Genomic DNA, 24,245 nt, shown 5'->3' with positions numbered 1-24,245 from the left:
ACTAATTATAGAGGACAAAACAGTAACTTGACAGTGGAAAATCAGACAGATGTCTCCTCACCAGGTGATCCAAGTTAAGAGCAAGAGTAAAGGGTAAAGGAACAAAGAGATATCATGTGCCTCCTGATATGATGTACTGAGAAAACAAAATTACTTTTAGTATTTGTTTCAAAAATGAATAAAGTGAACCTAATCACAAAGAAACAGAAGATAAACTGCTATAGGAGAAATATTTTAAGGTATAATCATGATTCATACAGATATAAAATGAACACATGTTAAAGACTTTATTTATCTCATTAATGACAGAACCAGTAAAATATTATAGCCTGTTGGGAGAACCCAAAGTATCACTCACATACAGTCAGATAAGGAATACTAGAATGAATTCACAAATAGATATAAAAACTGGCAGAACTGGTTAATAGCAAGGAGCAAAAATCCACTGCATTTTACTACACACAATCTGTGATTTCTATGGACAAGAATCATTTACATTGCTTCAGTTTTCTATGATCTACAGAGCTGTAAAAGAGCTTGAATATAACGAAAAGCTCAGAGCCATGTGGAAATCAGATAACCTGGAGAAGCATGCCAGGTAATTTCTGGTGGGAAAAGAGTAGACAGTAATTTTTTTTTCTGTAAGCCTAAAATTATTTCAAAATAAAAAATTCTTTTTAAAAAGAAACATTTAGTGATGCTATACCAAGTACACTACTTGGAAAGGAGATTAATAATCATCCTTGGCCTCTAGGAATATAAAAGTCTGTCAGAACAGAAAGAAGGTAAGCCAAAAAACACAGTACAGAGTGATAATAGAGTGATAAACCAGAAAAATATACTCCTTTAGGAGCACAGAGAAAAGCTACTTAGCCCCTATAGGGGAGAATGTGAGGGGTAAGATAAATCCAGAAGGGGGAGAATAAGTGAGAGAAGGCTCCTCAAAGAGGCAATAAAGTGAATTTTAAAGGATGATGTCTGACAAGTGGGATGGGGTGAAGCATTCTAGGCAGATGAAATGCCTTTTGGCCCAGCATGCTGCATTCAGAAAATTCCAATTAGGGTTTTAAATGCATCAGAAGAGAAAAATGGGAGAGGAGGCTGGTGGTAATCAAGCCCCAGATCTTAAAGGGCCTTATTTACCATGTTGAGGAATCTGGCTTTTAACACATAGGCAATGGATATGAGCAGGTGTTTAAGGATGCAGTAATAATATTGATTTCACTTGAAAAAGCTCACTGGGAAGTGTATGGAAGATGGGTCATAGGAAGGCAAAGCAGAAAAAAGGAAATCTAAAAGGAGGCCATTGTAGTCAACCTAGAGAGAAATGCTGAGAGTACCTTGGTGGTGGAGATAGAAAGGAAGGGTGAAAGTTAAATTAAGGTAATATTAAGAAAGTCAAATCCACAGGATCTGTTGACCAATTAGGATGTGGGAAAGAGAGAGAAGCATATGACCACTCCCAGTTTGCTGGCTTACGTCAGAAACACTACTTGCCTCAATAGCGGCTAATGTTGCTTCTGCCTGTGAAAATCATATTCTGACAAAATTCAAGTTCTCCTCAACTTGAATCCTTATTAATTTGCTTTTATAAGCACCACAAACAAAAGCAAGATGAAGTGCTAAAAGCAGAGTTAGAATAAGTCTCCTTAAATGTGTTTTAATAAAAGGATTTTGAGTGACCAAATTTTCTGATATTTCCTCAGGCTACCTCAGAGAGGCAGGATGTTCGTGTCTTGTTATGACTGCCCCATCACCAAGAGGTTTACCAGATGACATGCCTGCCTTTGAAATTCAAATGCATAGAGGCTCTAAAAGGAAACAAGGAAAGTATTTTTCTCTAAGAATAGAAAGAAATGACGTGCAGTGTTTTTCTAAACTTCACACCTAATCCTCTAATTCTTGCCATAATTGGGGGAGTAGCTGTAATTTTACCACTTTGGGCTGGTCACCAGCAAGACTCCATCTCTGAAAATGTAGTCACTTAAAGTATTCCCCCCCAAAAGAGTACAACAAGCATTTTCAATTTGAAAATAAGAGCTCCTACAAAGATCACATTGTTAAAGGCAGAATTGGCCAAAATATCACCACACAAATTGCTGAATCTGGTGCTCTGAATACTCTTTTGACTTAAGATTTTTTTTTTTAACAGCAGCTTTAGTAACAGAACTTGAGCAACAAAATTACCGTAGTGAACGAAATGGATTTTACTGTAAGGACCAATTCTCAGAGGACCCTTGGGTGACTATGGTAACTGCAGAGATGAAAGAATTAAAATTTCAGGAGACAAGACATGTATCTTTAGTTTGCCCTTATGACCTTAGGCAAGCCTCCTACCCTATCTGTGCTTCTGTTTTCTCTTCAATATCAGGATAACCAGTCGTGGCATTACAGAAAATATTGATTTTTCATACTAATTTAATCATCATTGGTTGTTAATATCTATTTTTATAGTGAAAGGGATCAGAATATGCCGCTCTAAAATATGCTGTTTGGCATAAAGATTATTTCAACCTGAAGGCAATTAAGAACCAGCAGACATAGGAGCTCTCTTCCCTCCCGCTATCTGCCTAAAAACAGCGCATAAATTTCCCTTTGTGAAGTAGTCTCTCCTCCCCTCTCCCACACCAAGAGATAACTCTTATCACTGGCGACCTCACTGACTAGACTCTGTATAAACAAACCTTACTAAAATAACCCTTACTTTCTATTAATTTCCCCCATATAGCCACCTTCCCACAATTTACCACCCCAGAAGCCCAAACCCCTTTCCTTTGTCTAATCACTTCTCACAATTTATCATCCTTTGTTAAAACGCTATGTAAATTCTCAAACACAACTACTTCTTTGGGTTTTCACTTCTTTTCTGTGAAGCTGCCATGTGCATGTGAAATAAACCTTTTCTCATGTTGATCTTTTGTTAGTTTAATTCACAGGCCCCAGCTACTAAACCTAACAGGGTAGAGGAAAAGTTTTCCTCTTCTACAAGGGTAACTTACATGAGTTGTTCTATGCCTCCCTTTCCTCAACTACAAATTGAGAATAATAATAGAACTAACTGCAAAGGTTTGTTTTGAGAATTTTATAAACATGCAATAATTATTTTATTATTATAACTGTTATATTTGAGAATTTAATATATGTTAAAATGGCATTTCAAAGTATGGATAATTGTCACTGAGGGAGGAGGGGGAATTGTAATCCTTACTTTGCTCTTTCCATCACAATAAATTTCTCCTAGATTGGAAACTCAAATGTAAAAATGAAACAATAATTATATTAGAGGTCTTAGAAAATAAATTATGGTGGTGAAAATAAAAATAGTAGATGGGCTGAATAGTAGAATAAAGCATTGAAGAAAAAATTAATGAGCAAGAAGATAAAGCTGAGGGAAACTAGAAATTAAGGCCAAAATTATGATTATTTATTTATTTATTTTGGTGAGGAAGATTGGCCCTGAGGTAACATCTGTTGTCAGTCTTCCTCTTTTTGCTTGAGGCAGATTCTCACTGAGCTAACATCTATGTCAATCCTCTTCTGTTTTATATGGGATGCCACCAGAGCGTGGCTTGATAAGCAGCGCTAGGTCTGCACCCAGGATCTGAACCTGCAAACCCCACGCCACCAAAGAGGAGTGCACAAACTTAACCACCATGCCGCTGGGCCAGCCCCCAAATTACAATTATTTAGAAAATAAAAATGAAGGATTTATACGTCAAAACTTATGAGAAGCAACTATAATGGTACTCAGAGAAAATTTTCTAGCCTTCAATGAACATAAAAAAACAAGAAACAATGAAAATAAATGAAGTAAGCATATAACACAAGAACTAGCAAAAAAAAAAAAAACCAATAAAGAAATTAGAAGAAGTGAATTAAAAGATAAAAGCAGAATTTAACGAACTAGGGGAAAAATAGTAGATTTGGCCAAAAGAAATTACAAACTCATTCTTTGATAAAAGCAATAATACAGAAAAAACTTTTCTGAGTCTCATTATGTAAAATCAATATTAGAAATAAGAGACAACTATAAATCTCCAAAGAGATTTTTATAAATTTTAACCTGGACAAAATGGATGATTTTTCTAGCAAAACACAAATTTCTAAAAATTGACAGAAAAAAGAAACAGAAAAAGTAGTCAGGCCCAGAAAACGTTATGAGTTAGCTCTGTCGGATCTTAAAGAAAGATGATCCTTTGTTTTTATAAATGGTTCTAACAACAGAAGCTGTGGAAAGGCTTCCTATCTCATTTTAGGAGGCCAATATAACCCAGATGTTAAAAATTAACAATAGCCCCCAAAAGCAAACTATAGGCTACTCTCCCTTGTGAAAATAGATAGAAAAAGTCTAAATGAAATATTGGTAAATTTAATCCAACATACAATATTTTACAATATGTGTGACCAAATAGAGTTTATTCCAGGAATATGGAAATAGTATTGGGAAATATGTTGATCAAAATGCATTATTCTAACAGAATAAAAGGGAAAAGCTGTATAACTCCATGATCTTCTCAAAATATGAAAAAAATTATAAAATTCAATAGCCATTCCCTGACTTTTTAAAATAAAACTTAGAATTAAAAAAAAACAAGCTCCTGACATGCTAGAAAAGAAGGAAATGTCCTTAATTTAATAAAGGTTATTTACCAGAAACAGCAAACACCAGATTTGATGACAAAATGTTGGAAGCCTTCCCATTAAAATCAGAATCAAGACAAAGATGCTATCATTCAACACTGTACTATATTTGTAAAATATAAAATGTCTACACAAAAAAATCATAAAGTTCAAAGAAAAGTGCTAGACTGGGAATAATATACATAAAACAACAAATAGTTTATGTCCAACAATACATACATTCATACAAAAAATACATACATACATAAAGAGCTCTTAAAAACTAACAAGAAATAGACAATCTAATAGCATCTTTCCTTGCTGGGCCATTTGACAGAAACTATCAAAATTTTAAATGTTTATTACCTTTGACCCTCATTCCATTTCAATGAATGAGCTTAAAGAAACCTTCACAAAAATGCTTAAAGAAATATGTACAAAGAAGTTTACTGGAGCATTGTTTGTAAAAGTGAAAAACTGGACACTTAAGTGTACACTCTAATGGTTGACTGGTAAAATAAATAATGGTATTCATATTGTGAAATACTCTTAGTCCTTAAAAACAGTGAAATCAATCTGTATAGAGTGATAGGCCAGGATCTCTGAGAAATATTAAGTGAAGAAAAGCAAGTGGCAGAAAAACAAATACGATTCCACTTAACATGAACATGATATCATTTTTATAAAAAAATGGCAACAATGATATTATAAGGATAAAATGATACTATAAGGATACTACAAGGATACAAACCAAATGGATAACATCTAAGAAGGGAAGTAAGAATTGGCAGCACAGGATAGCAATCAGAGACTATAGTGAGGAAAGGAATTTAGGGATTTTCAGGCTTTAGTGAATATACTTTTAAATAATCTAAATCTTTCATATTAAGGATGTGTTCATATAGCACCATTATTCATAGACCCAAAAGATGGAAACAACCCAAATGTCCAACTGATAAAGGGATAAACAAAATGTGGTATATTCATACAATGGAATATTATTCAACCATAAAAAGGAATGACATGCTGATAACATGTTACAACACAGATGAACTTTGAAAACATTACATTAAGTGAAAGAAGCCAGTCACAAAAACCCATATATTATATGATTCCATTTATTTGAAATGTCCAGAATAAGCAAATCTATAGAGACAGAAAGTACATTAGTGGTTGTTTAGAGCTAGGGGTCGGAGCAAGAGGTGAGAGCTTAAAGGATGCAGGATTCTTTTGGGGATGATGAAAATGTTCTAACTCTGATTATGTTGATGGTGGCACAAGCCTGTGAATACAGTAAAAACCATTTAATTGTAAACTTTAAACATGTGAACTGTATGGTATGTGAATTATATATCAATAAAGCTGTTACAAAAAATAATAATAATTCAACAATTTAAAACTTAAAGAGAAGGAAAAGAGAAGAGCCACCACTGCTAAGAATGCAAAGAAAGCTAGAACAGTGGAATTTGAAGTCGTCTTACAGTACAGGGAGCATGCAAGACTGGGATGCAGGAAAAAAAATTACAACTTCTATTTCTATTTGACTTTTATATAAAAAGAATAAAAAAGAAATTAAGTTTACTAAAATGGTATAATGTGGTTGGCTAGCGCCTTTACTCAGAGGATCACGTGTCCTGTGACATTGAAGGGGCATCCTAGAGAAAGAGCAGGAATCCCACAAGACTGCCCTGGGGGCGTTCAGGCATTTTTTTCCCCTTTCAGCATAGGTGGATTTACAAACTATCTAGATTTAACTGAAGGCTCCCCTGCTAAAATGAGTAAGTGGCTGAAGCACTGCTTGAGGCTAATACTTGGATTGCATGCACAAGCGAAAAACAAGAAAATGGCAGAGTGCACACTTCTCTGACTACCGTTATGATCTCTTCTGTGGCTAGCACCGAACAATAGATATTAACAAGAAATATTTATTGCATTAGTGAACAATGCAGAAGTCATACAAGGCAAGGAACAACTTTAAGGAAATTTAGTAAACAATTCTTCACTTTTGGTACATGTTACCACCATTTCCTCTCGTCTGCAGGGTAACTACAGAAATATTGAGCATTGTGAGCAAACTCACATAAAATGGAAACAAGAAATTTATACATGGATATGTTTTATGTAAAAGACTAAGCTACAAGGGGCCAGATTATTTTCACATAACAAATTCCTCATGAATCTTATTTGAAGCATGTCTTCAACAATGTGTCCTAATTCATTCAAATATACAAGGACAACAGTACTATGCAAGGACCTCCAGAAAATAGAGACATCCAGAGACATTCACAAGTAGTCTAACGTTGTGCTGGTCTCCATCATCAAAAACTTTCTTTCTGATAACGAAAGATCTACTGTTTGCTGGCTTAAGTGTGAAAAAGTACTTGCAACTTTTAGTAAGTTCTGATATTGTCAACTGTCACATGGCAGTCATAAACCAGGAAGTTGGGAGAGCTTGAGGACTTAATATTAGAGAAAAAAGTTAACAGGAGGAAAAACGTAAAAATTAGAAACAGCAAGCGGGGAGAGAAGCCAGAAAAGCTGTAGCACTAATAGGTACCTTAGAGACTTCATTCTGAGATTTCAGTCCTATGTCAGAACGAAGTATTTCTACAAAGTATCAGCAAGATGCCCTCAAATGAAATGATCTTCCGCTAGGTATCAATAAGCCATTAGTTATTCTGTAGCTAGGTACTGGGAGCATATTAAGTTCCTAAGTGACAATTCATAGATTCCATGATTTAAAAGGATGCAGAGACTAAGGGTAGTTTTGTTTGTTTGTTTGTTTTTTTGTTTTTTTTTTTTTGCGTGTTTGATTGTTTCCGATGAATATTGTAGAAAGGGGACTTTAAAAAGCTGCTGGTAGGCAAGACAAAACGAGAATAGGTTTGGCCATTTCTGCTAAAGCCCGGCAGAAAGAGTGCACCACCTTCAGCAAGAACGGGAGAAGGATCTGCGTGAATAACGCAAAACACACAACCCCTGGTAGGAGTCAAGATGGACAGTGTTTGCGGCGTGGTCTTTCTTGCAAGCCCAGCCATGCGGCCTCATAACATCCCAAGGATTCTGTCGGCTGCCGGACGGGCGCCAAAGCAGCGCCCCAGTGCAGAGCCAAAGGCCCTGGACACTATCTGCACTCAGCCAACCCAGGCGATTCCAAAGCGCGGCATCTCCTCTCCCCCACCTGGGATATTCTGCCACCTGGACTCGACGCGTGGCAGGGCCTTCCGTAGCCATATTTCGTAGATCCTTCTTTCTGCAGTTTCAACTGGCGAAACAAGGCTCTCGAGGTAATCACGAGACGTCTGAGGCAGGAGTCCTTTCTTCCGGGCGACACCGGCCCTCACCCTGCGGAAATCCTGTCGCTTCGCTGAGGTGGCCGCTTCCAGTCGGCCCCGCCTCCGACTCCTCCTCCCCGGGCTCGGGGCCTCCGCGCCCTCCAGGCAGCTGGCAGGTACAGGCACCGTGCTGCTCCGAGCTCCGCGACCTGGGACTCGCAGGAGCCCCCGCGCCGCGCGCGTGCGAATCTGACTGCGGAGGTTTGCTTTCTGCGCCCTGGGGTTGTCTGAGTACAGAGTTGTAAGCTGGCACCTCACGTTCCTTTTTTTTTTTTTTTTTAAGTTTGGGGTTTTTTTCTTAAATGACTAGAAGCTACTCCTCCAAATAACACTAAAATATTTAGTTACTGCTTCTTATGTGGATTATTTCAAAATCAAGCAGTATAAAATTGATGCACTTGATTTAAATATATTTGCATTTATTTCCAGAATAGAGGCATTGGTGGGCTTTCCTAGAGCACAATTATTAACAGTGAAAAGAAGAAAATACGTGTCTTCAAACTCCAAGAACCCTTTGTATCCAGTTCAACCCCTTCATTTTTCAGTTACCTAGAGAAATCCCAGATGCTTTACCTGAAGAAGCACACCAGCCCCACCCCATCACTCTACTGTTACTGTTTTCTTTCCTTCGTAGTTCTCACAAATTCTGCATATTTTTAAAATATATATATATATTTGTTGTCTGTCTCACCACCTCCACCATCACAGCCACTAGAAGGTAATCAGTTTGGGGGTAGGAACTGTATATCTCCAGCACCTAGAACAGTACCTGGCAGACTGGTTTTTAATCAATGTGTAAGATGAACTGAATGAATGACTGAAAGGTGAAATGACTTCCCTAAGGTCATTTTACTAACTGGTAGCAAAATTTGAATTAAACTTCAGGTCTATTAACTCACTAGTGCACTTTGCACCTCAGAATGGTGAGATTAAACCCAAGTGAAGCCAGCTAGCAATACACCTATCCCAGGGTTTCCTAATTAAGGAAGTTTGGGCCAACATGCCCAACACACTAGGTGTAGCAGCATAACTCAATGAGATTCAATAAGTTGCCTCTCCAGAATTTGTATATGTATATGTAGAGGAAGAGGAGAGAGGAGATGAAGGCTTAAGCATGAATTGACAATACGAAAGTGTAATTAAAGGGTTGCAGCCCCTTGGCACTGCCTTGGGTTATTATTGTAAAGGAAACATCATGGAAAGAGTTACTCTGGTCTCAGGGCTACTTTCTCACTATTATTTCAGTCCTTCCTAACCACTTTCTAATGAAGCAATTATATCTTTTTTTCTTTTGAACCCCAATAAATCGCAGTATGGTGCTTATTGTGGTTTACTCTTGAGTAAAGGGAGGCATAATGTCACTTCTGAAATAGGTCTGAATGGAAAGAGAACCTAAATGAGAAAAAATGTAAAAGTTTTAGGCACATCAGTAAATATAGAAAAGGAAAGATTATTTTTTAAATTCAGATATGTTTCTAAGATATCCTTTTATGGTCATTTAGAAAATAACAATTTTGAAGCTTTGAAAATATTGTTTTTTAAAAATAGTCCCAAACTCATTTTATACAATACTTTAAAAAGTGAACACAATGACTATGGAAACTTGGTTTCATAAAAAACTATTTCCTGTTTGAATGTGTATTTAATGACCAAATATTAACTTTGATAAATGAAACCTGGTGGCAAATCATTACTTTGAATCTTAGATACATTCCTATTGCAGTCTCAACAAAACTGATACAGACTGGAAAGCACCTTATAGAGCAACAAGGAGAATGCCCTTTGTTGAAATGATTGGCCCAAGGTGAAAGAGTAAGGGAACAGTGGGGCTGGAATTAAAACCCACGGCTCTAGACCCCCAGGCCAGCCCACTTCTGAAGGTGTCACCTTTGATGAGACCCCAGTAAAGTATGCTTAAAAACAAATTATTGAAACAATTCGTAATTTTTGTGCCTGAATTAAAATGTGTATATTATGATTTTTATAAAACATCACTCTTCTAATCACCTCTTCTCAAACTACTAGAGAACCCTAATAAAAACCAAAAAACAAAACTAACATTACTTCCTTATACTATCTTCCTTATGCCAGGCCTCTTGCTCAGTAAGCATTTTACATAAATTATTAATATCTCTTTAAATCTTCCCAACAATCCTTATGAAGTAGAAAACTACTGTTCCTTTGTCAATTTTAAGATATTCCTTTGGTTCTTATTAGACATACCTGATAGTGAAAATGTTTAACATCTAAATTTTACAATATTTTTATTTTCACAAATCTTGAACCTCTCAGTTCTTTATTTTTTGCATATGGGCACACTTACAATAAGGTTTAGAGTCTAAATTATAAAACTAACATAGTATTTCACAATAGATTCTTAAACAGAAACCTAATTAATAAACTTAACATTGTTTCTCCTCCAAAGATATTAGTTTCTGTTCAAACTGTTGTAGCAAACAAAACAAATCAAACACCAAAATGAAACAAAACAAGAACTCGATCCAAAGCAAAAGTAACAGCATGGGCATTAGAGTCACACAGACCTGGCTAACTCCTACTTGTTTAGGTTTTAGCTTAAAAATCACTTCCTCTGGGAAATTTTCCCTGTTCCCTGTCCCCACCTCTGCCTTGAAAACTAAATCTTTTAGACCATAGATCATTTTTCTGAAATAATGTTATTTCTGTGGTTTAGTCTATGCAACTTCTGGAAAATATTTCCTGTCGACTTATAATAAAAAAATGTTGTTCACAACTGGGAGAATCTACTTCAGTGACCGACTTTGGCTATTTTCGCATTACAGCAAATAATACATTATACTTCTTTAATGTCTTCTTTATAATGATGCCATGTTCCTTATTCATCAGTATAAGTATAGAATAGATACATCTCTCTAGTATATAATCATTTAAATAAAGGCAAAAGATAAGCTCATGATTCAGAGAAATATATACTTTCGTAGTTAAATATACATGCTAATCTTTTATAAATCAATATGAAAGGAAAAAGAATTGTCTGTGCTGTGCAAAAATGCCTTAACAGAATACAGGTTGTTTTGCAAAGTGAAAAACAACCACTAAAGCTCTAAGCACCCTCTTCTTCCCCAGTCATAGCAATTATCACACCAGTGATAACCATCCAATGTTGCCCATCTCAATAAAGGAGTTATGATTACTATCTTAAGCAATTGTTTTGTTTTGTTTTGTTTTTTGTTTGGAATATATTTGCAAGGGATCTCAGGTGACTGGCATAATTCAAAGATTTATTTTTCTAGGAAAACAATTGGAATAGTCAATACAACTTATAACATCTAAGCATGTTGCATTCTATAGAAAAAAAGATCTTTAAAAACTTTTGGGGCAGGCCCAGTTGTGCAGCGGTTAAGTTTGCACGTTTTGCTTTGGCAGCCCAGGGTTTGCCGGTTTGGATCCCGGGTGTGGACATGGCACCCCTTGGCAAGCCATGCTGTGGCAGGCGTCCCACATATAAAGAAGAGGAAGGTGGGCACAGATGTTAGCTCAGGGCCAGTCTTCCTGAGCAAAAAGAGGAAGATTGGCAGCAGATGTTAGCTCAGGGCTGATCTTCCTCAAAAAACAAAAAACAAAAAAAGAAAAAAACTTTTGATTCTAAAAGCAATCCATAAAAGTAAATCTAAGCCATAATGCATCAGTTATAATACTCATCCAGAATCCAGAGCCTGGAAGTCTCACACTAAGTCCTTAATTGAGGGTAGGGATGAGGGTGGGAACAGTAGATTGGGGTGGAGAAAAGATAGGTGCAGATTCTGATAAATAGGCAAACACCAGAGGAAGTGGAGAAAAAGCTCTGGTTTAAAAGGAGTCAAAAGGGGGGAACAGGAGTCTCTGGAATCTAAAGCCAATTCTGTCAAATAGCAGAAGTCTGACGGTCTCCAAGACGAAAAGGAGGTTGCATGGGAAATAGCATAGGGAGTGCAGTGACAGCGTTCCTATGAACAAATTGTTCGTGTCAATTGTCATTTGAGGACTGTCTCTGCTCTTTTAGTTCACAGGGGAATCATGGGAGGATTAAGGCAAAATACACTTAAAGAACTTATAGATTTCAGTAAAGAAAAGAAACAAAGACAATTTTGGAATTACAGTATAATTGTGTCAGGTCCCTCCTTTGCATCTACACCATACATCTTACTGAAAAGTGAGTTCATTTCACAAAAGTAGGGAAGTATGGTCACCATTTTGCGTAGGAATAAAAACAACTGGGAATTAGATACGAAAAAGGCAAATAATAATATTGCTAAAATTGTGTAACTGCATTTTTACAAGGTCAAAGTCAACATAAGGAACGAAAACTCCTAAGCAGGCCTAATCATCCTCTATTTGCATATTCCTCCTATGGTAATTTTAGAGATGAGAGATATAATTGTGGTATAGAGCATTCTGAAGGTTAGTATGAGTAGCTGATTGAATTAAGATGATACGTTTATTGAATACTTTATAAGCACCATGGATTTACATACATCATTTTATCTAATCTGAGAAGACTGAGGCAGATTAAAAGGAGAACTAACTAGGCAAGGGCATCAATCTATAAGGTGGAAACGTAATGAGATCATGCAAACTGCATTTATCAGAACTATCAGGAAGGAATGGGTATTAAATGTAGGTAGAAATATCATTCTGATAAGTCACTTCAGTTGGTTGGTTAGATCAAGAGATATGCTCCAACAACAGCAGGTAGTCACCAATTTGTCTTTAAAGGGGAGAAAATTCCTTCTCTGAGTGCAGTATATAATTGATGCTACAACTGAATTGCACGAGATAATGTTGTGCTGTTTATTCCCCATTTGACTTCTGGATCCATTCTTCACCCTTCTCTATCCTCCTGGAGGCTGATCTCTATGGACTGTACCTGGGCTCCTTTACCCTCTGGCTTCTGGTTAGGGTTGGTCACTGGCAGGATATTAGAGGGCAATGGAACAGAGAAGTTGAGGTATCTATTCCCCCACCACCACCACCACCACCACACCTTTGCTATAGTTGTAGCAGTAGCTGTGTTTCTCTACAACTATGGCTGCTATTGGGAGCCATCTTCCAGGGCTCCCATTCTTGCTGGTCTCTAGTAAAACCATTTCCTCCCTTTGCCCCTTCAAGCCTTCAGGAGGTGGCAATTATTTCCAGTCTGTTGCTAATCTCTGGGTGTTTCACCATCCTTGTTGGTTCCCTCTTTGTTAAACTCTTTTCAGTTAACCCTCCTGAGTATACCATAAATTTCCTGCCCAGATCTTGACTAATGCAAAAGGAGTCCTCCTTTTCTGCCCTTCTCACATATAGTGTTCAGCCTCTCTAAATAAGTGTAGTAAAAAAATTTTTTACAGATGATCAGTCTGAAAGGATGCCAAATCATGAGCCTGCTTGGGGTAACCATATGTCTCAGTCTAGGGCAGTGAGGAGTCACTAATGCTAGAGTTTACTTAAACACAACATATTTTCATTGAGCATTTTCTATAGGCAAGGCACATGCTGAATTTCATGGGATTCAGAGGTAAGTAAGATAGTTGTGTCCTCAAGGATCTTTCAGTTTAATACAGATTAAATACAAAATAATCATAATGCAGGGTAACATAAAATTATCAAAAATATACTTCTAAAAGGTCAAATTACGTTGGGAATTAAGTGGTCAATTATTTTTGACAAAGCTTGAATTTGTCAAGACAAATTCAATAGGGAATGGATCATTTTTTAAACAAATAATACTGGAACAATTTGATATCCATATGTAGAAAAAAATAAACCTTCACATTTACCCCACACTATACACAAAAACTAAACTTGAAATGGGTCATAGACCTAAATGTAACAGCTAAAACCATATAAAACTTCTAGAAGAAAACTAAAAAGAAATCTTAGTGCTCTTGGTGTGGCAAATATTCCTTAAATACAACACAAAAAACATAAAGAACTCTTACAACTCAATAGTAATAAGAAGAATAACCCAATTTAAAAATGGGTAAAAGAATTGAAGAGCTATTTCACCAAAGAAGATACATGGATAATAAATATACACACGAAAAGATATTCAACATTAGTCATTAAGAAAAGGCAAATTAAAACCACAATGATGTAACACTACACTCCTGCTAAAGTGGCTAAAATTCAAACAACTGACCACACTATGTGTTGACAAGGATGTGGTGCAACTATAACTCTTGTACATTGCTGGTGGATATGCAAAATGGTAAAAGCACTTAGGAAAACAACTTGAGAGTTTCTTAAAAAGTTAAACATACATCTACCATATGATCCAGCCATTCCGCTACTAGGTATTTACCTGTATTCATATCTATTGCTGCATAAAAATATTACCACAAACTTAGCGGTATAAAACAATACACATTGATTATCTCAGTTTCTGTGCTTCAGGAGTCAGGGCATGGTTGAGCGGGGTCCTCTGCTTTAGGCTCTCACAAAGTCTTATCTGGGGCTCAACTGGGAAAGTATTTCCCCAGTTTCCAAGAGCACATGGCTGTTAGCAGCATTCAGCTCCTTACGGGTTGTCAGACTGAAGGCTACAGTTTCTTGCTGGCTGGTGGCCACATGCCACCCTCAGCTTCTTGCCACCTAGTCCTTCACAACATGGTCACTTGCCATGAAAGGGAGATAGAATCTCTCCCAGCAAACAGGTTTACAATTTTGTGTAATGATGTAATCATGTACACATAATCATGCATATCATCTTTGCTGTATCTAATTGGGTAAATGCAAGGCACATTAATTTGTCAATTATACCTCAATAAAGCTGAAGAAAAAAGAAAAGCAAGTCACAGGTCCCACCAACACTCAAGGGGGAAAGGATTATCCAAGAGTATGGATAATGAAGAGACCAACTTAGAGTCTGATCACAACATTACTCAAGAGAAATGAAACATATGCCCACACAAAAACTCGTACACAAATATTCTTAGCAGCTTTATTTGCATTAGCCCCAAACTGAAAAAATTCAAATATGCATCAACAGGTGAATGGATAACTTGTGGTATATCCATACAATGGAACAGTGAGCAATAAAGAGAAACAACCAGTTGATACATGCAACAACATGGATGAATCTCAAAATAATTATACGGAGTGAAAGAAGCTGGGCAAAAGAGAGTACACACTGCAATATTCATTTATATAAAATTCCAGAAAATGTAAACTAATCTGTAGTGTCAAAAAGTAGATCAGTGGTTGCCTGGGAGAAGACAGATTACCAATAAGGAAACTTCTGCAGTGATAAATATGTTCATTATCTTGTCCGTGATGATGGTTTCACAGGTATATATGTATGTTAAAATTCATCAAATTGAGCTATAATAATCTTAATATTTAAGTATGTGCAGTTTGATGTACCTCGATAAAGCTGCTAAATTATACCTCAATAAAGCTTTTTAAAATACATATTTTTTTCAAACATAGGATCTACTTTTTGCAAAGGCACCATGTCACATCGATGCACCCTGTTAAAATAATTTTGTTTTTATTATTTACCATTGAATACAACTGATGTCAAGAAAAAGAGAATATCATAATTGCACAAAGTATTCAGGATAGGCTATGTGAAAGAGGTGACATTAAAATGGACTTTTAAGGATGGAAAAGGTTTTGATGTGTATAAATAGTTAGAAGGGTATTCCCTGCACAGAAAGGTTAATTAACATGTTTATTTATTCAACACACATTCATTAGCACTTCTGTACCCAAGCAGTATGCTAAACACTGTGAAGACCTTTTTAACAGCTCTTAGCAAATTTCCAGACTGGGTTTATTAAATTTGGAGATGGCCAAGGATATTATACTCAAAATTTAGCTGCAGTTTTCCTAGTATTCCTAGGCACTGGCTTACTTGAGTAATTCTTTTCCCATAGTAGGAATAAGGAATTATATTAAAAAACAGCAAATTATATAAATAAACTCAATGAAAATCAACATGCAGTTTTATACATGTGATCAATACACATGGTCAATAGATAATTTCAAAAGTGCTATATTGACTAAAAAGCAAAACTAAGTAGTTCTGATTATTCTGAGCAAATAAATCTCAACCACCTCAGGATTCTATTTTCTCTTCTGAAGACTTACAGATTCCTGGTAGAGTAACCATGTGATTTATTGTCAAAATGGATGCTGATATTTATTTTGGGACAACAATACTAAACCAGAGCAGTCCCAGGCAAACTGGGATGTATAGCCACCCCAGTCAGAGGGAGCTTTTGTTTTGTTTTAAGGTTACAAGTACAAATTTCTGAGCTATACCCCAGACATACTGAATCAGAATCTCTGGAGTCAGATTTGGGAATTTATAACCTAGTGAATTGCCATGGTTGGGAAGCCTTGGACTCTAACGTGATATCATCAAAGGCTCTTCCAATTCTAAAATTCTGTTTAATAAGGGAATTTTGAATATGGACTGGATATTAGTTAATAACAGGGAATTATTTCCTTAGCATAATAATGATGTGATAACATAAGCGAATGTCCTTATTTTTAGGAACTACACATAGCTGCATTTAAGAGTGATGTCATGATATCTGCATCTTACTTTCAATTGATTCCGGCAATACATACACACACAAATAAAGTTGATAGTGGGTATACACATAGTTCACTGAACTATTCTTTCAATTTTTCTGTGTGTTTGAAATTTTTCATAATAAAATGTTGGGAGGAAAAGACTATTACGGAAAAATTTTGTTTATAGGTAGACAGTATTATTGTTATAAATACGACTTCTAAGAACTATGACCAAAAAGATGGCAATTCATGTGATTATTAAAAAATCCAGCCTGTAATTCCTCTTCTTAGACTTTGTCCTAAGAAAAAATAAAGTGACAAAGATATTTGCTGCAGAGCTATTTAAAAGTGTTGTTTTTGCAATATTCTAAATGTACAATAATGGCATGCTTAAGTAAATTACGGTGCATTGGTACATTCAACGGAGGGATTATTATGCAACCATTAAAATGATCATTTTCAAAAATATATTGCATACATTGGCCTATGCTGTTACGTAACTAAGTGCAAAAAGAATCCGAAATTATACCTGTGCTATAACTATACAAAATTTGCGGATTCAAGTGAACAGACCTGGAAGTTTATATGGAAAATGCTAACAGTTTGAAAAGCAGTTTTTTCCCCTTTATTTCAATCTGTTATTTTCATTTCGAATTCTAATGATTAATAATAATGCATTTTTAAAAAACCAGTTGTTAACTGCTACCTTAATTTGGTCCCAAAGGCAATTAAAGGTCAGTTTATAATTCGTTGAACAACTGAATAAGACGTTAGGCCTCTCAAATGATTGATGCTTAACTAATTTGGGATATCCAGAGAGTCGTTTTGCCGACTACAAACATCACGTGTAAACCATGCTGCTGAAAAGGTCTCCAAACACAGGAAAAGTCACCGCATGGGTGGGCTAAACGCACACAGATAATCATGGCAGAAATAATACTACCTGTCATATAAGACGGGCATGTCAGCCTTATCTCCGCGAAAGGCTTCTCGTCCTAGGCTGCCTCTTACTTTCACCAGAACGAAATGGTTCCAGAGGCCCAGGCAAGGGAGGGGACTGTTCCCTTGCCCGGGAGGCTGGAAACTGTTCGATGTGAGCGCAAGGTTTCCAAGGCCCTCCCGCTGAGAGCCGCGGCACTCGACGATTCCCCAGTTGCTAGGTTTGGTTGCTAAGGCACCAACCGTCTCGCAGGAAGAGGGCGTTGGTGCACTCCCTTTTGGCGTCGTAGTGAATCCTCTCGATGGCGAGTGCATTTGTTCCGGGGGGACACTTTCACCTCCTCTGAGAGCGACGGGAAGACGAGGAGAAGCTGGGAGTGACGCCTCTGAGCCGCGGAGGATTGTGGGAGGAGGTTGTCTCCAATTTCTCCTCCCCCTCTCCCCCTCCCGGCCAAGATGTCTGACATGGAGGATGATTTCATGTGCGATGATGAGGAGGACTACGACCTGGTGAGGCGCAGGGAAGGGAACTCTGGGGCTGGAGTTGCTGTCTGGCTTTAGGGGCCGGGGCTGGGGCGAGCGCGGCCTCTCCCTGTGGAACATGTGCTCCTTCCAGCCTCTCCCGGTGCAGTGACAGCACGGGTTTCCCTCCTCCCCCTTCCCGCACCGGGCCCGGGCCCTGCTTCTCCAGCATGGGGGAGGGGAGGGTAGAGGAGGCAGCGAGGGGGCTCCCGAGCGCTGCGCTTCAAGTCCGAGCGCCTCCTCCGTTTACAGGGGCACCCCTGGCCTCCGAGGTCCGGTTCTCCGTGCCTCCTCCCTCCTCCCCACCGCGCGAGCCGCCTCGGGGACCGCGCAGCGGTCTAGGCCCCGGCTCTGCCCTCTCGGGCCCAGCCTTCCGGGCCCCTCTTCTGCACACTTGAACTGAGCGGGTGCCAAGTGCTGGGAGAAGGGCCTGAAAACTGGGGGGGCCTTACTGCTCCCGGGCCTGACGGCGAAACGCCACTTGGGAGTCTCCTGGAAACATAGCTTAATTAGTCTCGTCCGGGGTCCGTTTTGGTTTAAGGTAAAGGTGCAGTGGAGAACTCAGACCAAGGATAGGTGAAAAAAAGTAGTTGAACTGCTTGTTTGGTTTAAAGAGAAAAGCTGAGGAGGAGGTTTTGCTTTTTTTAAATTGGGCCGGGAGGGAGGGGGATTATAAGGAGATTGGCCCAATGGCTTTTTTTCTTGACTTTGAAATTTCCCAGTATTCAAAGTTTAAAATGTCAACAGTGTAGAAATAAACGAATTTATGTAGCTGAATGGTGATTTTTAAAGAATCAAGGTTTAATTTATGAACGGATTTACAGGTTTTTAAAAAAATTCACTAACATTTCAGGTTGCTATTCAAAAACATTATCGGCGTGGAAATTAAGAAGAATTATCTGGACCAAGAATTGGTGTCAACTTTGTTTTTTATTTGGGGGGCGTTTTTGTGCATGGTTCTTATATATTATGGTGATGCTGCATTATCATAAAGTTGTGAAGCAGATCCTTAGGGAAGTCTGGCTCATCTTATATTTTAAGTGCTAGAGATTCTCAAGATATTAATATATGATTTTGAGTTAGTGTAAAACTTCTTTGTATAATCGTTTCCAATTAATCTTTACATTTTAAAACAAGGCACATTTGCAAAAGGGAGAGGGGAATGCTTGCTATTACCTGAAAGTCATAGTAGAGGTTTTGAGAATTCTTAAAGCTAGTTGTAGAGTTTTGCTAATAGTTATGATTGCTGCCTTACAGTTTAGTTTGTGCAAACCAAGCCGGTTGTAGGCAGTGCCTTCAGTGCGTTAAGAGTGTGTCACTTGTGTTATCTTGTGCATTTTTCTTTATTGCATGTTTATTTATATTACAGGTACTTTTCTAACTATGAAAGTATTTCTTTTAAATATGTCTGTATACTTAGTTTGTGTTTTAAAATGTTTCTGCTAATCTCTTTCCTAAGCAATAGTGTATTGAATACTTAGTACTATGATTAACTTGAAAAGCATCATTGAGAATGTCATGTAGGAATGGCAGTGTGAATCTTACTGTCCCATGAAGTACTCAGTTAATTTTTGTGAAAATTTTAAGTAAATGTGTTTAATTTGGCTATGTTTCTCCAGCCTTTTAGGGGCCTACGCTACATGTCCAATCTATAAAGTTTAATTTTTTTTTATTTCTTAACCAAAAAAAGTAAGTTTTTACATTATACTACTACATAATTCAGTGAAAAATTTTCCCCCAGTATTCTGTTAAATAGTCCTCTCTCCCCCTATGTCTCTTTTAGGTAAATACCATTCTGGATTTCCAGTCAGATGTCAAGTAGTGAAAGTTTTTATGCTCCGTTTACTAATAGTTAAACTCTTTTGGTGGTGTAAAATTTATTTAGTAATTTATTTGTTACTTCGTTAGTTAATTTCCTTAAACCATTATATGTTAAAAAAAAAAAAAAAGATTAAGAGCTGGTTACCATTTCATGCTTACATATTGCCAAAAGAGAATGTGGTTGTTACTTGCCAGAGCCATTTTTTGAGTCTTTTGTTTGTTTCTTAGGATTTAAAGTGTCAACAGAATTGACCTGCTGTTTCAGGGAAACTTCCTTTTTTATTAAAAATGTGTTGTTTGTTGGAAAATTTGCAATCACCTCATTTTCGTCAAAATGTTAATTCGAGCCATGAGTATTTCTAACCACATGTATATTCAGCATATTTTTAATAGGTTGTCTGTTGATAAATTTTTTTTTAAAGATTTTATTTATTTATTTATTTTTTCCTTTTTCTCCCCAAAGACCCCCCGTACATAGTTGTATATTCTTAGTTGTGGCATGTGGGACACCGCCTCAGCGTGGTTTGATGAGCAGTGCCATGTCTGCGCCCAGGATTCAAACCAACGAAACACTGGGCCGCCTGTAGTGGAGCGTGTGGACTTAACCATTGGGCCACGGGGCCAGCCCCTCTGTTGATAAATTTTAATACTTTAAGTCACGTTTTGTTTTTGCCCAATCTAGTGTAAATAGGTAGGTAGGATACTACCACAAAAAGTAAAAATTTGTTTCTGAAACCATGCTGTTTTTATCCAAGAAAGTCAATAATGATTTGTGCCCAGGATCTGAAAGGAAAGGGAAACCACTTGGTTAAAAAAAGAAGAAACAAATGTGAAAGAAATTCAATATGCTTGACCTTTTATTTCTAAGATCTTTTTGATTTTTATTAGAGGCAGAAACAGGTATTTCCTAAGCACAGGAATTTATGTAGTGGTGAATGGAGAAGTAGGAGATGATACTGGTTTTAATCTGATGCTAATTTTACAGATTTTTAGATTATTTGCAGGTCTGATAATGCTAAATAATAACTATAGTGCCATTCATTAAGTTAATAAGGCTGTTGATAAATTAACTGTATTGTAATTTCAGTCCAGTCATTCTGGCATGAAGTTGCTTAGCACTTCTTATAATCTTTTTAGAAAGGATTTAAGACAGACTGACTTCATACCAAAAATTATTCTTTAGTAGATCCCGTTATAGGTAGGGCATTGTATATTTGAATTTAAATGTATTACAAGGAAAAAAATTGTCAAAAAGGTAGAATAATTCCACTTGGTTAAATATACTACCAAGCTGTAATGCCCCTAGTAAAGCTCATAGTTGTGATTAGTGAATGAATGTTTACTAATGTTGTTTTTCTTGTCTTAATATATAGCAATTTTAATACCCTAAAAATTTCCTTTTTTTTGAGGGGGAGAGAGATGATGGGTCTTAGCTACAGGGTATCTTACAGAATCTCTTATTTGTCGTCATTTTAACAAGATCAGCAGACAAAAGATGGCTTGAACTTTAGTTTCTCAAGTTATAAAGAACCTTAGAACATGAATTAGCAAATTAAAAGTAACACCAACTTCCATTTTTTAAACAGATTTTGAATTAATGTGAATAGAATGTATAATCTAATTTGAAAAAGAAGTGGTGGATTAATATAGGACAAGAGCAAAGAATAGCTTTAGGGATTTGTGTGTTTAGTATAAAGGCTCTCACTTGTCGTTCATTGTGCATATAAGGCACTTGGAGGTTATAGGTTATTTTCCTCTGAGACTGTTGTCCCAGTAACTTACTGCTTGACAAACAAAATGTTGGAGATCTTTAAGAATAGATTTTGAAACAATATTCTTTTTTTATGGTCTGGGCCAGTGTTTTTTATACTGCACACACATTCGGAATTCTGCATGTAGTCATTACAAAGATGAAATTTGATTGTACAGTTGAGCTTTTAAAAGAAACATAACGTTTAATTGTAAATAATTGGAACACCCCCAAATTATCAATAGTAGGGGAATACCAGTATTATTAATACTAATAGGGTAGTGATAGATAAAATATGCTATATCCGTGTGATGGAATGCTATGTCAGCATTTCAAACTATGCTTCTAGAGAATACTCAGTGATATGAAAAACTTTGGATAAATTGTCTTAGTCCAGGCTCTGGGTCCCACAACTAGAAGGACCTGCAACTAAGATATACAACTGTGTACAGGGGAGGTTTGGGGAAATAAAGCAGAAAAAAAATAAAAGTCTCTGGGGTATAAGGGACAGGAATATATGTCAAACTAGGTTAAACTAACAGGAGCAGGTATTGGCGTCCATCACCAGAAGTATAAATATGGCTGGACTCGTGGCTCAGATGATGGTGCTGGGTCTTTTTCTGTTTCTGTCTCTCTTCCTGGGCTGCTTTCTTCATTGTATTGGCTTAATTACCTTCACATTACATCACAAGATGTAGTGTATCGTCTTCCTAGGATCATAACCCCAAAGGCAAGAGGGTCTTCCTTGCTAGCTCTAACAGCGAAACCCTAGGAGGGACTTGTATTGCCCCAGCACAGGTCTCTATGGCCGTCCTGTGAATCACTCACTGTAGAGAGGGAGATGGATTGCTTGGCCTCTTCTGTGGGAGGGGCACAGTAATTGAAAACCCTTACCTGGGAAAGGAAGGGTCATCACCAATGCTGTGCACACAGTGAACACATCTACTATAAATATGTAATCCATGTTAGAATTTTATTGGGTGGGAGTAAAATTTATTTGTTTTGTTGGGTGAGAAAAATATAGAGAAAAATGTCTAGAAAATCTGAAGTGTCAGGAAAATTAAAGTTTCTTTCTTGCAAACCTTTCATGGTGAACCTATATTACTTTTATTGCTGGGGGGAAAGGGAGTGCATTACAGGGTACAAATGATGAATAAAAATCTTACTTTGGTCTTGGGAGGCCAAACAGTGATTTTGTCATTGCTCAAAATTTTTTAGAGTTCCTCTTATAAAATTGTCTTCAGAACGTGAAGCATCCAGCTTTTTAAAATAGGTAATATGTGCACATGGTTCAAAAACATAAAATATAAAAATAAAGTTTCCTTTCCATTCTTGTTCTCCATTTGCCCAGTTCCCATTCATCCCCATAGGTAACCAGATACACATTTTTATATCCCTCCTTTTTTCTTAACCAAGATGCAGCATATTATATATCTTGTTCTACACTTCACTTTTTAATTTATCTTAGAGATTATTCCATATAGGCATACAAAGAGCTTACTTCTTTTTTTCTTTTAGATGTCTTCATAGACTTTTGTTGACAGCTGATTTATTTATTTATTTTTTGGGAAGGAAGATGGGCCCTGAGCTAACATCTGTTGCCAATCTTCCTCACTTTGCTTGAGGAAGATTGTTGCTGAACTAACATCTGTGCCAATCTTCCACTATTTTATATGTGGGACACTGCCACAGCATGGCTTGATAAGTGATGCGGAGGTGTGTGCCTGGGATCTGAACCCGTGAACCCCAGGCTGCCGAAGCGGAGAGCACAGACTTGACTGCTATGTCACCGGCCACCCCCTACTTCCTTTCTTTTTACACCTGCGTTGATTATATGGACATACCATACTTTATTTAACCAGTTCTCTATTCATAAGATTTGGCCTGATTTCTTTTGCTGTTATAAAAGATGTGCAGCTTTTTAAAAAAACTTCAGCCATAGCCAGGTTTTGTCCTTTTTATAGGTGTAGAAATTGTATTCAGAGTCAGGTTTGATAAATAAGTTGGGCCCTCAAACTGAATGATGCTGTTTTAGGTTAGAAACATCTAACTATTGAAGTTAGTTTTCTTGAGAATTTCAGAAGTATTACTTACTAATCCATGTCAGTATAATTGGAATAATTTTAACCTCTTAAAGTTACTACTTCAAATAAAAGTGTCCGTTTGGAATATAAGTTCTGGCACATTTTCCAAAAGGCCTCTTGCATAACCTCATAGGGATACCGTGTATAATGGTATTAGAGAGGTCCAATCAAGAATAACTAAAATAAGTAATGGGAGACAGCTCTTATGTGCTAATAATAAGATAAATTTAAGGCTTTTCACCCCTAACTTAAATCTGTAAACTCTGAATATCCAACAGAGTGAATTTGTACTTGTATCTTATATCCCAAAATGAGCATATAGACCTCAGTGAGAATTAGAAATTTACTGTAGGCTTCAGCCTCCACATTTGACAGGAGAGGAACTAAAGCATCAAGTGTGAGTGACTTACCTAAATTTACATATCACATTAATGGGAGAGTCAAACTAGAGCCCAGGTCTAGTGACTTTTATGATGTCTCTCTTTGGAATATTTAATTTGAAGACTGAAAGTTTAGGACAGGTAAAAGAATGCTCTAATTTATACCATAAATGAATTAGGACCCATTAACTTGAGTGGAATTTTAAAAAGTTTGGATAACTTTATGAATGGCTAACCACAAATGGCTACCTAGGACTTGGATTATATC

The 24,245-nt window shown here is 37.0% G+C and overlaps 2 protein-coding genes across 4 annotated transcripts in view; one reads left to right on the top strand and one right to left on the bottom strand.

Moving 5' to 3' along the window:
• The window catches only part of GALK2 (galactokinase 2), a 118,266-nt gene extending 100,648 nt beyond the window's left edge, over positions 1-17,618 (bottom strand). The window contains exon 1 of one of the 2 annotated variants that reach the window (XM_046654498.1): positions 17,425-17,618. In XM_046654498.1, coding sequence (XP_046510454.1) covers positions 17,425-17,444 — 20 coding nt within the window. In that variant the 5' untranslated portion in view covers positions 17,445-17,618. Of the gene's footprint in view, positions 1-7,801; positions 7,974-17,424 lie in introns of those variants that run through there. The other variant, XM_046654497.1, reaches the window with a different exon arrangement.
• Positions 17,619-17,781: 163 nt separating this feature from the next.
• The window catches only part of COPS2 (COP9 signalosome subunit 2), a 29,109-nt gene continuing 22,645 nt past the window's right edge, over positions 17,782-24,245 (top strand). For both annotated transcript variants that reach the window (XM_046653443.1, XM_046653442.1), the window contains exon 1: positions 17,782-17,930. In XM_046653443.1, the coding sequence (XP_046509399.1) occupies positions 17,877-17,930 (54 nt within the window). In that variant the 5' untranslated portion in view covers positions 17,782-17,876. The remainder of the gene's footprint in view (positions 17,931-24,245) is intronic.

This window comes from Equus quagga, chromosome 2 (assembly GCF_021613505.1).
Source record: "Equus quagga isolate Etosha38 chromosome 2, UCLA_HA_Equagga_1.0, whole genome shotgun sequence".
In the NCBI taxonomy this organism is placed as follows: domain Eukaryota; kingdom Metazoa; phylum Chordata; class Mammalia; order Perissodactyla; family Equidae; genus Equus; species Equus quagga.
Note: the sequence above shows the minus strand (reverse complement) of the source record. Positions and strands in the feature narration are given on the sequence as shown.